This window comes from Miniopterus schreibersii (genome assembly GCF_964146895.1).
Source record: "Miniopterus schreibersii genome assembly, chromosome: 2".
Lineage (NCBI taxonomy): Eukaryota > Metazoa > Chordata > Mammalia > Chiroptera > Miniopteridae > Miniopterus > Miniopterus schreibersii.
The window spans coordinates 155,519,907-155,534,597 of record NC_138102.1 but is presented as its reverse complement, the minus strand read 5'-3'; the positions used below and the strand labels follow the sequence as shown (position 1 = coordinate 155,534,597).

The following is a 14,691-nucleotide window of genomic DNA, read 5'->3' as shown; positions in this document are numbered from 1 at the left end:
TTTATGATGCCAATATTTCCAAGAGTATGTGATACTGGAGTCAAACTCTGTGGGTAGTAAGATAAATAATCAAATAACAACATATATATGAAACTTGTTCCAGCATGCCCGTTCAGTTGCAATTTTCTTTACTTGTTCCAGCAACATGTGTCTGGTGGAGAGTCATGAGTCTTCGTTCTAAGTTTCCTAGGATCACATACACAAACCCTGACGACCGTAAGCTCAAATGAAACCATCTCCTGTCGCACTCAGCTCTGGGCTCTAGTAGCTACACTCTAAGTTAAGAGCCACTCAGTTCCCAAATCAAATGTGATCAACCCAAATGGCATCAGCACACTTGGATTCATCAGCCTCTGAGATCAAGGATTAGACTTCTGTTTGTTGCTGCAGCTGTAGAAACCCAGGGAACAAGAGGCATTCTCTGCCTTTGTCAGATTCCTGTCATTTGGGCCCAACTTGGCCCAAAGGCTTCTGCCTTGCTTTTCATCCCATAAATTCAAAGACACCAGCTAGGTTCTTGCTCACAATGTACTGACCACCAGAAGCTACCACCAGAACTTCGGCAGTCGTGCGCCACCACTGAACTTTCATAACGATAGACGCCAGTGTCTCTTAAGCCTAGGTCTCTACATATTTATAAGCACTATATACTATAAACTTCTGGCTAACTTTCTCTGAGGCTACATCTGCATCTGAATCAACCTCCCTGGACCAAGTTCCAGCCCTCTCTCAACCCCATTACTTAGGGCCACATATATCTCTCATCTGTACCCACTCCAATCAGTAATAGAAAAAAACCCTTTGCTGCACAGCAATCCCAACAATTCCAAATTAGTAGAAAACCAGAAAATTGCAAGAGGTATATGTGGAGAACACAAATGTTAACTTTTACTTTTAATATTTTAATACTATATATTTTAGCTCCCCTAGTAATGACAACTCTTTTAATTTCCTCTTCCTAGATATCTTTTAGAAGTCTCAGAGGATCTCTCAATGAATATGTGAGACAGAGAAAGACAATTCTCTACACAACTTTACCGGTAATAGGTAAGAACTTCTAAGTCAGCTTTGGTGCCTTCTTTGGCTTCCTGAGCAAGGTGCCTGATAGCTTTGCCATGAGGTTCCTTGTTGCTATCAATCCAGTAGAGCCACACTTCTTCATCATCAATGTCTTCTGAAAGGATGGAGCTCTCCAGGGGGTTGTCCATTTGCATTGAGACCAGCCTTGAAATTAATTACACATACAAAATCTATTAAGAAGCTCACTAACAGATATGATAAAGAACTACAATGCTTACAAATAATGAACAGAAAAAGATGCTCCATTTTCTGGGCTTACTTGGTTTGAATGAGAATGTCTGCGTTGCCTGGGCTCAACATAAATTTACAGATGAGTTCTTGAGTTACAGGTATAGCGGTGGTATTGGACACACACAGATCTGATAAGTAATCTAAGAATCTGGCAAAAATAAATAAATTAAACATTAATAAACTACATTTGATGAGATCATAATAAAAATAAATTTTGGGACATAACAAACATTAAAGATATATTTTTAATATTACCTCCATGCAACATTTTTCAAATGTGTTGCTTATTTACTGCATTAAAAACAAATTAAACATCAAATTATTTGTATTTAACACAAATATTTCTAAAAAGGATATAAGTTCACTTCTATTTATTTGCGATATTCATCCCACAGCACATTGACTTATGGTGTTTAGAAAATCATTTATCTGCCCTAAAGTGAGACGACCCCAAAACTGAGTATCGAAACAAAAACAGATCAAAGCTAATGCTGTACTGAGAAAAACAGGAATACAGTTCACACTTAATCAGAGGCCCACTTCTACTTTCTAACATTTATTTGCTGTGTTAATTAGTTAAGAAAACTTTATCACTCTGCTTGGCTTTTCTGCATTCGTTTCTCCCAGGTAAGGCAGTATGGTGCAATGGGAAGAAACTTGATGCGGAACCAGAAACCCTTGATTTACCACCTATTCTATTCCTTATTATTGGGATAGTCTTAGGCAAATTGTTCTCTAGTTTTCTTTTTCTTCATCTCTAAAATGTGGATAATAATATACAACCAGTGTACTTCATGACAACATGCAAGGGTTTAAATGAGACGATGTCTGTGAATATATTTTGAAAAATTATAAACTCCTATAAAAAATATAAGTTATCAGAGTGATAATCAATTACATTTAAATATGTCTAGAAACAGTTTTGGTCTCTTATAAGGTAATAACAACTCTTTATCATACATAATTATTATAGCAATAAGCCTCACCTAGTTTTGTCCATGAAAGGAGTATAAAAGATTTTTAACTTTAAGAAATTGTAAGAATACTTCAGAAAGCCACCCCCCCACCCAGAAAAGAATGTTGCATGAACCACTTCAAACCTTGGCTCACGATTTCTCCTGAGTAAACTGACAAATGTTTCTATTTCTTTTGCTGTAATATGTTTCTCTAGTAGTTTTCTGTTGTTGTGCAACAAAGCTGTGATGGTATCTTCTGCCAAAATATCATAACCAATCTGGGACTGCATGACACAGAAATTCTTAGCAATATATTCCTGCAAAAAAGAAAGGCCGTCAGAATGCACTGCCAAACAGCTTAGAAATGACAAGTGCCGTTTTGGTCAGCAACACCGATTCAATGATTCATAGCAGAGCACTCTCTAAAACTTACGCTCCAAAGAAGAGCAAGTAAATCATTCTTCAATAAGTAGGACTTTTTGAGGAAGGAAACAAAAATGTTAGCATATACTTAATTTAGATTTTAACAAAAAATTACAAACGTAGAGATATTTTTTACTATGAGTGATTATACTCTTGAAGTGTAAGTAGGAAAAACAAAAACAAACCTAGTTAAAGTAACAATTTTTATGGCATGGTAAGTAAGGATTTCACCATCCTAACAGACGCCCGTCTTCTAACTCTCATTAAAAGTCATAGCCGATGATTTTAACATAATTATGGAAAGAAAATAACTCTGTGATCTATACTGTCACATGAAAATCCGAGGTAGACTTAGGTGATTTCTTTATTTGGTACGATATACCACAATGATCTATTAAATCTTCTCTTTAAAATAATGGTAAAATTTCATACCACTTTTTATCTTTAAAAAGCTATCTAACAAGATAATATGATTAATCACTTCATTGATCAGATCCATTCATCCAATAATATTTCTCAAAAGCCCACTTCATGCCAGGCACTAGGCATATGGCAGCAAACAAGAGAGAGAAGCTTTCGCAGAACTCACATCTAGTGAGAAAAAAGGCGGGCAAATGAGCTCATAAATAAGATCAACCTACATGTTGATAAGCGAAATGAAACAAACAAAGGGATGGAGAAAGGCGGCAACTTTAGATGGAGTAGATGCTAAGGAAGTGACATTTGAGCTAGGATGGAAATGATGAAAATACTGAAATGATGAAATGACAAAAAGGAGGCAACCTGGGAAGAGAAGCCACCCAGGCAGCGGGGCAGCAGGTGCAAAGGCTGTGTGGTGGCCAAACCAAGCTTTCTGTGATCTATAAACAAAGGGCGGCCGCTGCAGGGAGAGTGTAGTAAGTGAGGAGGAGGCAAGAGCTGAGGTTGGAGAGGCCGATCCTTACAAGCCATCGTAAAGGACGCAGATGTCAGGCTAGGGACAAGAGAAAGCCATCGGGGAGTGTCAATCATGAATTATCTAATGTGCTCTTTATTTTTCACACTAACTCTCCTATATTCCAAGCCACTGTTGCTCATTTCCCACAGTCTGTGCACAGGCAAGACACCTCATGCAACCATAGCACCGGGAAGCCTGCCCCTTCCACAAGCCAAACATTATCACTTCAGTTCCTTGGGTGTTTTCCTCGGGAATGTACCTCTGTATCTATGTTGGGAGAATTTATTCATTAGAAAGTGATTTTGCTTTTTTTTTTTTTTTTTTCCAGTGGAACCTATTACTTGAAAATGATATTGGTTGCACAAATCTAATTATATTCTAGGCAGCAATTTTGTGGCCTTTCAAAATAATGGCTTATGTTGGATAGCCAATTAAATAAAGGAACTGTCTTCTGTTAGTGCATCATTTTAAAGACACATATTGATTTACACACTTTTATGACTATTGTAATTATACTGTGGTATAAGGCAAACCTCTAAGATGTTTGATAAATAGGTCAAGACGTTGACAAATAATCAAAAGAAATTAGAGATGTTGCCAAATTCTATAAATAATAATAAACAGAGACTCAATATGAAAGACTTGGGCTAGCGCTAAATCACAAAAGAACTCCCTCCAAGGACTCTGTAAAACATAGATGTAGGTAAAGGAAAACAAGGTAATTATGCAAAAAGTAGAAAGTAAGTCTGCTTACATTTTAAAATCATGTTCTAAAAATATCAGAAGGCTGCTCTATGCTTAATAAATAGCATTCTTAATTCAACACAAATGAAAAAAGTATTCTTCAACTACCACTGAGACGGATCTGGAGCATGCATGAGAACGTGAGGGAAAATAAAGTCTAACCCTCAGGGAATGTGGGGAACTTTTTCTTTGGTCAGGTCAATGACCGACATCTACCTCTTGAGAGACATCCCAAAAGAGAAAAAGGGTGGCCCACCCACAGTCACATACTATAAAGAAACCAGAAAGCAGGTCCCCTAAATGAATAAACATTTATCTGGAGAAATGATATGCCTAGGTAGGATGAACTAAGTATAAAGGAGAGGGGAAATTATGAGTGTAACGTCCATGGGTGGGTGGGTGTGTGTGTATGTGTGTGATTTAATGTTCTGGAATTTAATTTTTTCCAATAAAATAAAAGCAACTCTTTCTTTCCCTGGCCAAGTAGCTCAGTTGGTTGGGTGTCACCCACGCACCAAAAGGCTGCCTGTTCGATTCCGGTCATGGCACATGCCTGGGTTGCGGCTCAATACCTGGTAGGGGGCATGCAGAAGGCGGACGTTCAGTGTTTCTCTCTCTCTCTCTCTCCCCCTTCCTCTCTCTCTAAAAATCCATTAAAAATATTTTTTAAAAACCCCACCATACTCTTTATCTTATCATGTTAAAGGAATATAGCGAAACTGGGAAAAATAATTCCAAGGACAGCATTTTCTCTTGGGATGAAGGATATTTATAACTAGGATTATATTAAAAAGTACTTAAGGATTTGTTTATATAGTCGCCTTCCTCTGTCTTGCTCCTTGCCATATTATTTATCTTCTGACTAATTTGTTTTACATATTCTGTGTAGACCTTTTTTTAATCTTTAAACAGAATTTCAAAGCCAATGTATTTTAACACATTTTTCTTAAAGCAATTTTTTTTCTTGCCAAAAAACTTTCAAACTACTAAGAGGAAATAGTGTGATGATTAAGAGCCTGAGTTTGAATACTGTCTCCAGTCTTTTTTCTATATCATCTCTGGCAAGTTATTTAAACTCTTTGTGCCTCAGTTCTTCATCTTAACTCAGTATTAACTGAGTTAAGTTGTGAAAAGAGCTTAGAGTTGAGCCTGGTACAAAGTAAGCACTCAATAATACTACTAACTATTCCCGAATAACCTCTGACTTCTAGGCCTGAAATCCTAGGCCTAGAAGTCGTGGCTTAGCCCACCCAACCTGCCGTACCAGCCCTCTCTCACACCATCCTTCCTCATGGCTCACCAGCAAAATTTCCTAATTATGCACTCATCTCTCAAACCGGCTAAGAGGAAAATGGGACTAGTTTATCTAACAATAATTTTAATTATTATATTAAACAAACATGTATATTATTGAACACAGTACAAAATATTATGTAATTTTTTTAAATGTATCTTTATTGGTGCAAGTATTACAGATGTCCCCTTTTTTCCCCATTGTCCCCTCCACCCCGCTCCCCTCAGGCCTTCACTGAACTATTGTCTGTGTCCCTGGATTATACAAATATGCATATAAATTACCTGGTTAATCCCTCCCCGCCCCTCCCCTCCCTGCCTGCCATCTGAGATTCCTCAGTCTGTTCCAAGCTTCTATATATTACATAATGAGACAAAAGAAATTTCACTTGCAGTTGAGAACTTTTAACTCTGCCCCTAGATACACCTGGCTTCCCTGTCCTCTGCAGTTAGGAATATCTTGGGAGAAAAGTGCCCTTTCTAGTTTCCATAGTTCTCTTTTCATAGATTCGTCTTTGCTGAAATGCCAGTTCCCTCACATCTCATGAAAATGACTCTCATCCTACTCAAATGCTTCCTCCTCTAAGCAACCTTCCTGGGTTCCCTCAGCCGCAACTGAGCTCCTCCTCTTACGAATTCCTAGGGTGCTGCCTTTTATCTCTCACAGCCCGCCCCCTCTCCCCCCCCCTTATATTTCAGATGTACAGGTCATATCTTTCCCACAAGACAATGAACTCTTTGGCCTTTACATGATGATGTGATCCTCACATGTTCCTAGAATGCCAAGAAATGTCTCGGTCCTCTTTACGCAATACATCCTGCTGCCTCCTGGCCAGCAGGAGGCGACACCATGCACACAGAAGGGCTCACACAGCCTCTCGTTAAAATGATTCTAATTTTACATGGAAGAACAAATGCATATGTCAGCTCAAAAATACTTACAGGTCATTTGTGTGTATTGCCAATATAAAACATTTCATTGCAAAGTGCAATTTTCCATTCCTATTTTATATCATCTACAACAGTAGCCAAAGAGCATTGCCCATGCTTTAAATGTTAAACAGAGGTCACAAGCAGGGCCGCGCTCTCACCTGATTTTTCCGGTAGTCCTGCTGAGAATGCCTCAGCACGCGGTAGCAGAGCCTCAGCATGTACTTGTAGGGAGCATATCTTTGGTCCCCCAGATCTTCGAGTCTCAGCATTGGGCCTTCTCCTGCTTTCTCCTTAAAAGGTGCTTTAAGAATCCCAAATACCTATCAGGAGAAAGAAGAAGAAAACAAACACCTATTCTGATGAATGGAGGCACATGTTTCACAATCTGTTTTCTTTTTTTTAAAATGCACACTGATTCAAAAACACTTTTGAAATATTAATATAAAGGAGAAAAACGGATTTAGGATACAGGATCAACATATTAAGAAACAGAAAAATACTGATAAAAGAATTCTCAAAATTGAAGGACAAAAACATTATTTAAATAAAACACTTAATTTTGATTAGATATTGTATTTTATTAAAATAAGGAATGTAAAGATATTGGGTTGTACCAAGTTACAGCAACATATTCAGATGAACTATAATATAGTTTGATTTCTATAGGCTTTACAATTACATCTATTTTATAACTTCCTAAAATCAATATAATACAAAAACCATTTATTTTCATCTGAAGTTGACATCAGAAAATTGCCTACAAATATTGCTTCTAAACCTCTTTATAAAACAGTTAATTTATTGTTCTTGGTACATAAAGATGTGGCCAAAACAATTAATATATTGGGATTCAATGCAATAAATAAGGACCCACATGGGCAGCTGGTGGTATCCAGTGACCCAGCTTCTTCTTCTAAGTTACTGGCTGGGAAGTATTTAAAAAGCATTGAGGAATATAACTCTTCTAGGCAGCAAGACAGCAGGTAGGATCACCTGGAGAAGAGCTTGTAGGATAAGAAAACTGTTTATCGTAGAGCAACTAGGGCCTTGGCCCATGTGGCTCTGTGGGTGGGAGCATCATCCCGTACATTACAACAGAGGGTGGCGGGTTCAATTCCCAGTCAGGGCACAAACCCAGGTTGTGGGTTCGATCCCCAGTTGGGGCACGTACGGAAAGCAACTGATCAATGTTTCTCTCTCACATCAGTATTTCTCTCTTTCTCCCCCTAAATATCAATAAAATATGTTTTTAAAAAGCACCTATGCAAGGGCATGAACATTACTAACACAAGAAAGCAAAATGGAAATAAATTATCCTTGTAGTTCATAAAATATAATATGAATTAAAGTTTCTTCAATATTTTTATATTCACTAAGCCTTGAATTTTATATTCATAATGCTGAAATAAAGTTTTGACATGTTGGTTAAAATAATATTAATAAATTATTCAAGGTCCTAAAAGTCCTTGAAATAAAATGCTTTATACAAAAAAAAAAAAAATTTTTTTAAATGCTAGTGTCAGAAAAGACTTTGTCTCATTAGATTTGCAACCTTTATTTTCTTTGAGAAAAATGTTGATTTTATATTTTCAGACAATACGCTATAGAGTATTAATTGACAATATGTCTGTTTTCCTTTCCCAACTTCACAAATATTACATGTATATTAACATGATTTTCATTTAAGTATCTTCCTTTATATAGCAATTAACAGAACAAAAAGAATGCATACAAGCAGGCATGTTCATATGTGCATATTATTAGGAAGTGAATTAATTTACCGGCGTGTTCTAAACAATTTCATAAAGACATAATATAGGTGCAGCTATAGACCTCCAGGGTAAAAACGAGAATATTACGTAGAGCACTTGTGAGCTGATGAACAGACTACCCTACTTTCCTATAGGAGAGAGAGAAAGAAGTAGGAAGCAGATAAAGACGGCAGTTTCCAAGTTTTCCTGGAAATTCTACCAAGCAAATTATCCCAGGACATTTTCTGGAGATAGTCTGACCATGTAAGGCTCTTTAGAAATCTGTAGTAGGCTGCCTCTAAGACAGTCCCCAATGATTCCTGACTTCTGGAATTCATACTCTTATGTAATTCTGTCTCCTTGACTAGGGGCTGGAACTAATGGGATGTTACTTCTAGGATTAGGTTATAAAAAGACTGTGGCTTCTGTCTGGGTGCCATCTCTTGCTCTCTCTTGGACCACTCAGTTCTAAGGAAGGCAAGCTCTTGAGGCAGCCCTGTGGAGAGGCCCATGTAAGTGAGCTGGGAAGTGACTCCTCTCCCATTCAAGCCTTGGGATGACTGCAACCTCAGCCAATACCTTGACTGCAGCCTGGGAAAAAAGATCCTGAGCAAGAACTTGCCACCTAAGTCACTCTTAGATTCCTAATCCACAGAAACTATAAGTATCTGTTGTTTTCAGCCACAAAGATTTGGGGTAACTTGTTATATAGCAGTAAGTAACTAATACAAGAACTTTCCTGATAGTATAATTCAAAAAATAAAATATGCATATTTAGTACATGAAAATATTCACCTGTGCCAATATGTTTTGTTCCCTCATTAATTTTTGACGTTCTCGGTTTGGCTTAGTGATAACCACATCCAGAACTTCTTGTCCATTGTTAAGTACATCAGCAACAAAGAAGATGAGGTCTTCCAATAATTTGGTTACAAACCTATTGTAAAATTTTTTAAAAATTTTACTCTATGGTGTTAATTTTGGGGAAAAACATTAATAAACACTAAGAACTGAAAACAGCAAAACAAAGTATTTTATAATAAAAATTACTTAATCAACAAAATATTTAATGCAGTTAATGTTACCTAAATCTTTAAAAGAACATCCCTTCTCCAGTTCCTCCAGTCCCCATTCCCACATCCAGAGCCAATCAAGTATTTGTAATGACTATTATGAAATAAGGCCATGTGCCTGGCTGGCGTGACTCAGCAATTGAGCATCAACCTGTGATCCAGGAGATCAAGGTTCAATTCTAGGTCAGGGCACATGCCTGGGTTGCGGGCTCAATCCCCGGTAGGGGGAGTGCAGGAGGCAGCTGATCAATGACTCATCATTGATGTTTCTCTCTCTCTCTCCCCCTCCCTTCCTCTCTCTGAAATCAATAAAGACATATTTTTAAAAATAAAATAAATAAGGCCACATGAGCCCCAACAACAATCAGTCAATAGGAGAATACCATTGGATGCTTTTCCACGAGTGATCAGCAACAAAGAATAGTTCTGCTTAAGAGAGAATAGCTATACTTCTAAATTCCTAAATTCAAATCACTTTTTTTACTATTGACTCAAACTACATCTTGTAATCCTCACCACATTTCAATTTCTCAAATACATAGAACAAGAAAAAGTAAAATGGTCTGCAAATAGAGACGACTAAGCAATCATACTAAAAAATCAGAAGGCCAATTCATCACCAACAAAAAAGCAAGTAACAGAACAATTTTAAAATAACTTTTAAAAAAGTGTGTTTTCAATCCTCAAAGAGATAAAGAAAGCAATTATATGCAAAAATGACAACATATATAATAAAGTGCAGAAATGAATAAAGAATGGGCAAATGTGCAAAATAACCTCTAGCACTAAAATTATAATCATTTTAATAAAAATCTAACCCATGAAGGTAAAACTGTTCTATACACATAGCAAGAAAAATTAATGATTTATAAGACAGTATCAAAAAATAATCCAGAAAGCAGCACTGAAAGTTTCTAAAAGGCAAATTATAAAGAGAAAGATAAGAGACAGGCAGAGGAATTAAGAGGCTCCAACATGCATCTAATAGGAGTTACAAAGAGAGACAAGAGGAAAAGAGAAAGAAGCAATATTTGAAGGAAAATGGCTGAAAACTTTCCAGAACTGATGGAAGACATAATATTCAGGTTAAAAGCATTCCCTAAGTGTCAAATGGGACAAACAAAAATAGAACTTTTACAACAGAGAAAAAAACTAGTTTCCAGAAAGTAAAGGGAAAAAATGCCAATAAAAAAATAACAATTCCATTGACAGCAGATTTCTTAATGGCAACCAAAGATAAAAGAAAATAATTAAACTATAGCTTTAAAATACTAAAGAAAAATAATTGTCAATCTAACATTCTACACATAAAGTATCACTTAAAAGTAGAGGTAAAATAAAGACATTTTCATACATGTAAAAACTAATGAGATTTATTACCTCACTGAATAAAGCATGAATTTCAGCAAGAAGAAAAGTAAACCAGAGAGAAGTGAGGTGCGAGAAACAAAAGCAAGCAGAGGGAGAGGTCAAACATGTCACTAAATACAATTAATAACTGAAAGACAATTTTAGAAGCTAAACTTTTCAGTAAAACAAAGGTGATACAACATAATTTATATGACGCTTATTCCTTTGTATTTATCAAATACAATAAAATAAAAATTTTAAATGAAAAGAATAAAAACAGAACAATGATTCTAGACAACTATTCCAAGAAAGCTGGGAGGCAGAATGGCAGTGTGAGGTAAAGCGCTCTGAGGCACCTTTCTCCCATGAAAGGAAGGAAGAAATACCTAATACAGGGTGGGGCAAACGCAGGTTTACAGTTGTTCATATGGGAAATAATACAATAATTAATAGTAATACAAGAATAAACTCTGTGTTTTGTGTACTCACAACTGTAAACCTACGTTTGCCCCCATCCTGCATCTTAAAGTTTTGTAAGAAAGAATAGCTAAGGCCCTGGCTGGTGTGGCTCAGCTGGTTGAGCATGATCCATGCACCAAAAGGTCGCCAGTTCCATCCTGGTCTGATTCCGTCCAATTCCCGACAGGAGCACATACCCAGGTTGTGGGTTTGATCCCAGGTCAGGGTGTGTGCGGGAGGCAACCGATTGATATTTCTCTCTCACATCAATGTTTCTCCGTCCCTCCCTACTTCTGTCTCCTTTCCTCTCTCTCTAAAATCAATTTTAAAAAGTGAACATATAGTTAAAATGGATGCATCTATAGTTAAAATGTTATGTTCTATGAACATACAGCAATCTCTAAAGAATAAAAATATGAGCTATGGCTTCTAAACAGTAGAGAAAAAGAAAAAATGGAGAGAAAAATATAAACATCTAACAGGAAACAAAGAAATGTAGGTAAAAGAAAAAGCTACACTAAACAAAGAAGAAACAAAATAAGATATCATTAGATATCAAAATAATTCCAACACATTATTTATCAAATGTTAGGAATCAAACATTAGTAAATTAAGACTATCAGATTAGATTTTAAAAAGCCATCTCTCTGCAGCTCAAAGAGACAAAATGACCAGGAAATCTGAAATAAATGGATACTGAAAAACAAGCATCTAGTCAAATATTAAACAAAAGATAACTCGTGCAGAGATGATAATATCAGGCAAATAAAATTTAAGGGGACATGCATGATGCTGCTATAGGAAGACATGAACTCTGAATCGAGACTGCTGGCCTGGGGATCACATACTGTGCTAGATCCCGAGCTTCTACCACCAGGACCAGTCCATAAGCCCTTAAACTGCCTGAAGACACGGCCACGGCCTATGCTGTTCACCACCGCATTGCCACCGCCGGATACACGCTCCATGGCCCAGTGGCCGGCGTAACCGACAGTTCAGTAAGACGGGAAATAAATGCATACTGAACTATAAATGCTGCAGAGGAACCCCATATTTTTTCTGCACCCTCAGAGGTGAAAACATGGTACAGAAATTCTGGTTTATGACTGCATGTGTCACTTTTTCCAGCCATAAATATCATTAACCCCCTCCATTTTCCCTCTTGGTGCAGCTGTGCAAATTCCACTGAAAAATATCCGAGGTTGAGGATCATGGAGCATAACACAGGAGCTGTGCCTCCAGAGTCCATCCCTGGGGTGAGGAGAGGGGGAGCGAGGAGAGAGGGTTCCAAGGACACAGGCATTTGAGACAGATTTGCAGTATTCTGACACCTGCCGCTTGGCCTTGTATCATTCTTCCTCCAGTGAAAGAATGTCTAATAATAACTTCGTTCTGGGGGGGAGTCAGAGTGTGAGGTACTTTCAGAAAGAATTTTATATTGAATTCTAAACCCGAGAAAATCATATAAATGGATTCAACTACGCCATAAGCTCTACTGTACTGACAGGCAGCTTTGAGGGGATTTTGATGGAAGGTGGCTTTTTCTGAAATGACTAAATTAAGATCAATAATTGCAACTTCGTATTTCTCAGGCAAGACCCTCTTTTTGCTGTGATGTTTTTCACTCTAAAACAGGGGGGAAGGAAACAGGGGAAATAAAAATGCCTAATCTCTGGCCCAGCCTCGTTCTCTGCCTTCCACCTTCCGTGGGATTACCTCGGGAGGTTAGGACTCTGCCCAGCGGGAACTGAAGAGGAGCTCCTCGCCCAGGGCCACGGTGGGGGGCTCGTAATCCCACTCTTTATCTGGTTTTCTCTTCCAGAACCACTGTAATGCTTAGCAAGGGGGACTGTGTAAGTGAGGCCGAGTAAAATCCTGTGCACATGTGAGAGTGACAGTGACCAAGAAATGGATCCATCAAAAGGAAGCATTAACAGATAAGCAAATAAAAAGTGCAATCTGCACATCGGAATCCCATTACTGGACACAATTTAGCTCTGGTATTTCATTATCTGTGGAAGAGTGGAGCAGTTGCTTCAGCTTCTGACCTTCATCCATTGCCCCCAACAGGAGTGGAGGTATGATTAAGTAGGCAATTAGTTGTTTTCAAATGCGGGTTTGTTAGGGGAAAACAGGTAAGAACAGAGGAAGCTGAGAAAAAACGGTTCCACTTGCTTGCATACTTATGATGTATTTCCATTATAGGGGTGGGAGAAATCAAAGTGGACTTTTTTGCCCTTTGCATTGTAAGATATATTTCTAAAAGTTGATAAGACATACATGGTTATTTATGGAATACTTACAATGCGAACCCCAAAAAGCCACCGGCTAGAACAGGAAATGGAACATTGCCAGAGCCCTCGCTATGGTGAATACCATCCTGACTTGTGTGACAATTATTTCCTTGCGTTTCCTTATAGCTCTGCCAATTCCTTAAGCACCCCAAATAAGAGTTTAGTTTTGCTTGTTTTTGAACTTTACAAATAATATTACAGTGAATGCATCTGTGTCTAGTTCTCACTGATTCCGAAGTTTATGAGGTTTATCCCTGTTGTCAGACATAGACGCAGCTCATTTATTTTCATTGCTACACTGTGTTCCATTGTATGGATTTACCCAAATGGGCCTCACTTACTCAACCGGTGATGGACAACTGGATGGTTTTCAGTTTGCGGTTATTTAGAATAAGGCTGAACATTGTTAAACGTGTCTTGGCACACATGAGTAGGAGCATCTTCTGGACAGATGTTGAAAAACGTTCAGCCTAGGAGTGGAACTGGTGAGTCATGGAGTGTCTGCTACTTTTTTTGTGCGTATGTGTGAGGTAATGAGACAATACATTTTTAAGTATGCAATACAGTATTGTTAACTAGAGCCACGATGCTGCACAGCCAATCTCTAGAACTTATTCATCTCGTGTAAATGAAACTTTATACCAGTTAAATAGAAACTCCTCATTTCTCCCTCCCTGCCCCCAACCCCTGACAACCACCATTCTACTCTGTTTCTATGAGTCGGACTATTTTGCAGCATTATTTACAATAGCCCACATATGGAAACAATCTAAATGTTTGTGGATGGAGGAATGGATAAAGAAAATGCCATATATACATACAATAGAATATTATTCAACTTTAAAAATAAGGAAATCATGTCACAATGTGGGTGAACCTGAAGGACATTATAAGAGAAATGAGCCAGTCACAGGACAAATACTACATGATTCCACTGATAAGAGGAGTGTTGCTTAACTTTGCTAGTCACTATCAAAACTATTTTCCAAAGCGCATATACCAATTATCATCTCACCAGCAGTGTATGAGAGTCCCAATGTGTGAATGCCAGGGAAATTAATCTTTTTTTCTTGTTCAAATGTAAAGGTAGGTAACAGCATCGTGGAGAGAACACAGAGAATGCTCGTGCTCTGGTGTACGAGAGACACATGTACTTTAAAATCACAG

At 37.7% G+C, this 14,691-nt stretch overlaps 1 protein-coding gene across 2 annotated transcripts in view; it reads right to left on the bottom strand.

Annotated features, from left to right (window-relative positions):
• ITPR2 (inositol 1,4,5-trisphosphate receptor type 2) overlaps positions 1-14,691 on the bottom strand; it is a 405,501-nt gene that overhangs the window by 268,792 nt on the left and 122,018 nt on the right. For both annotated transcript variants that reach the window (XM_081129350.1, XM_081129351.1), the window contains exons 14-18: positions 9,144-9,285; positions 6,756-6,917; positions 2,412-2,584; positions 1,340-1,459; positions 1,039-1,224 (exon numbers count right to left, since the gene is read on the bottom strand). In XM_081129350.1, coding sequence (XP_080985476.1) covers positions 1,039-1,224; positions 1,340-1,459; positions 2,412-2,584; positions 6,756-6,917; positions 9,144-9,285 — 783 coding nt within the window. The remainder of the gene's footprint in view (positions 1-1,038; positions 1,225-1,339; positions 1,460-2,411; positions 2,585-6,755; positions 6,918-9,143; positions 9,286-14,691) is intronic.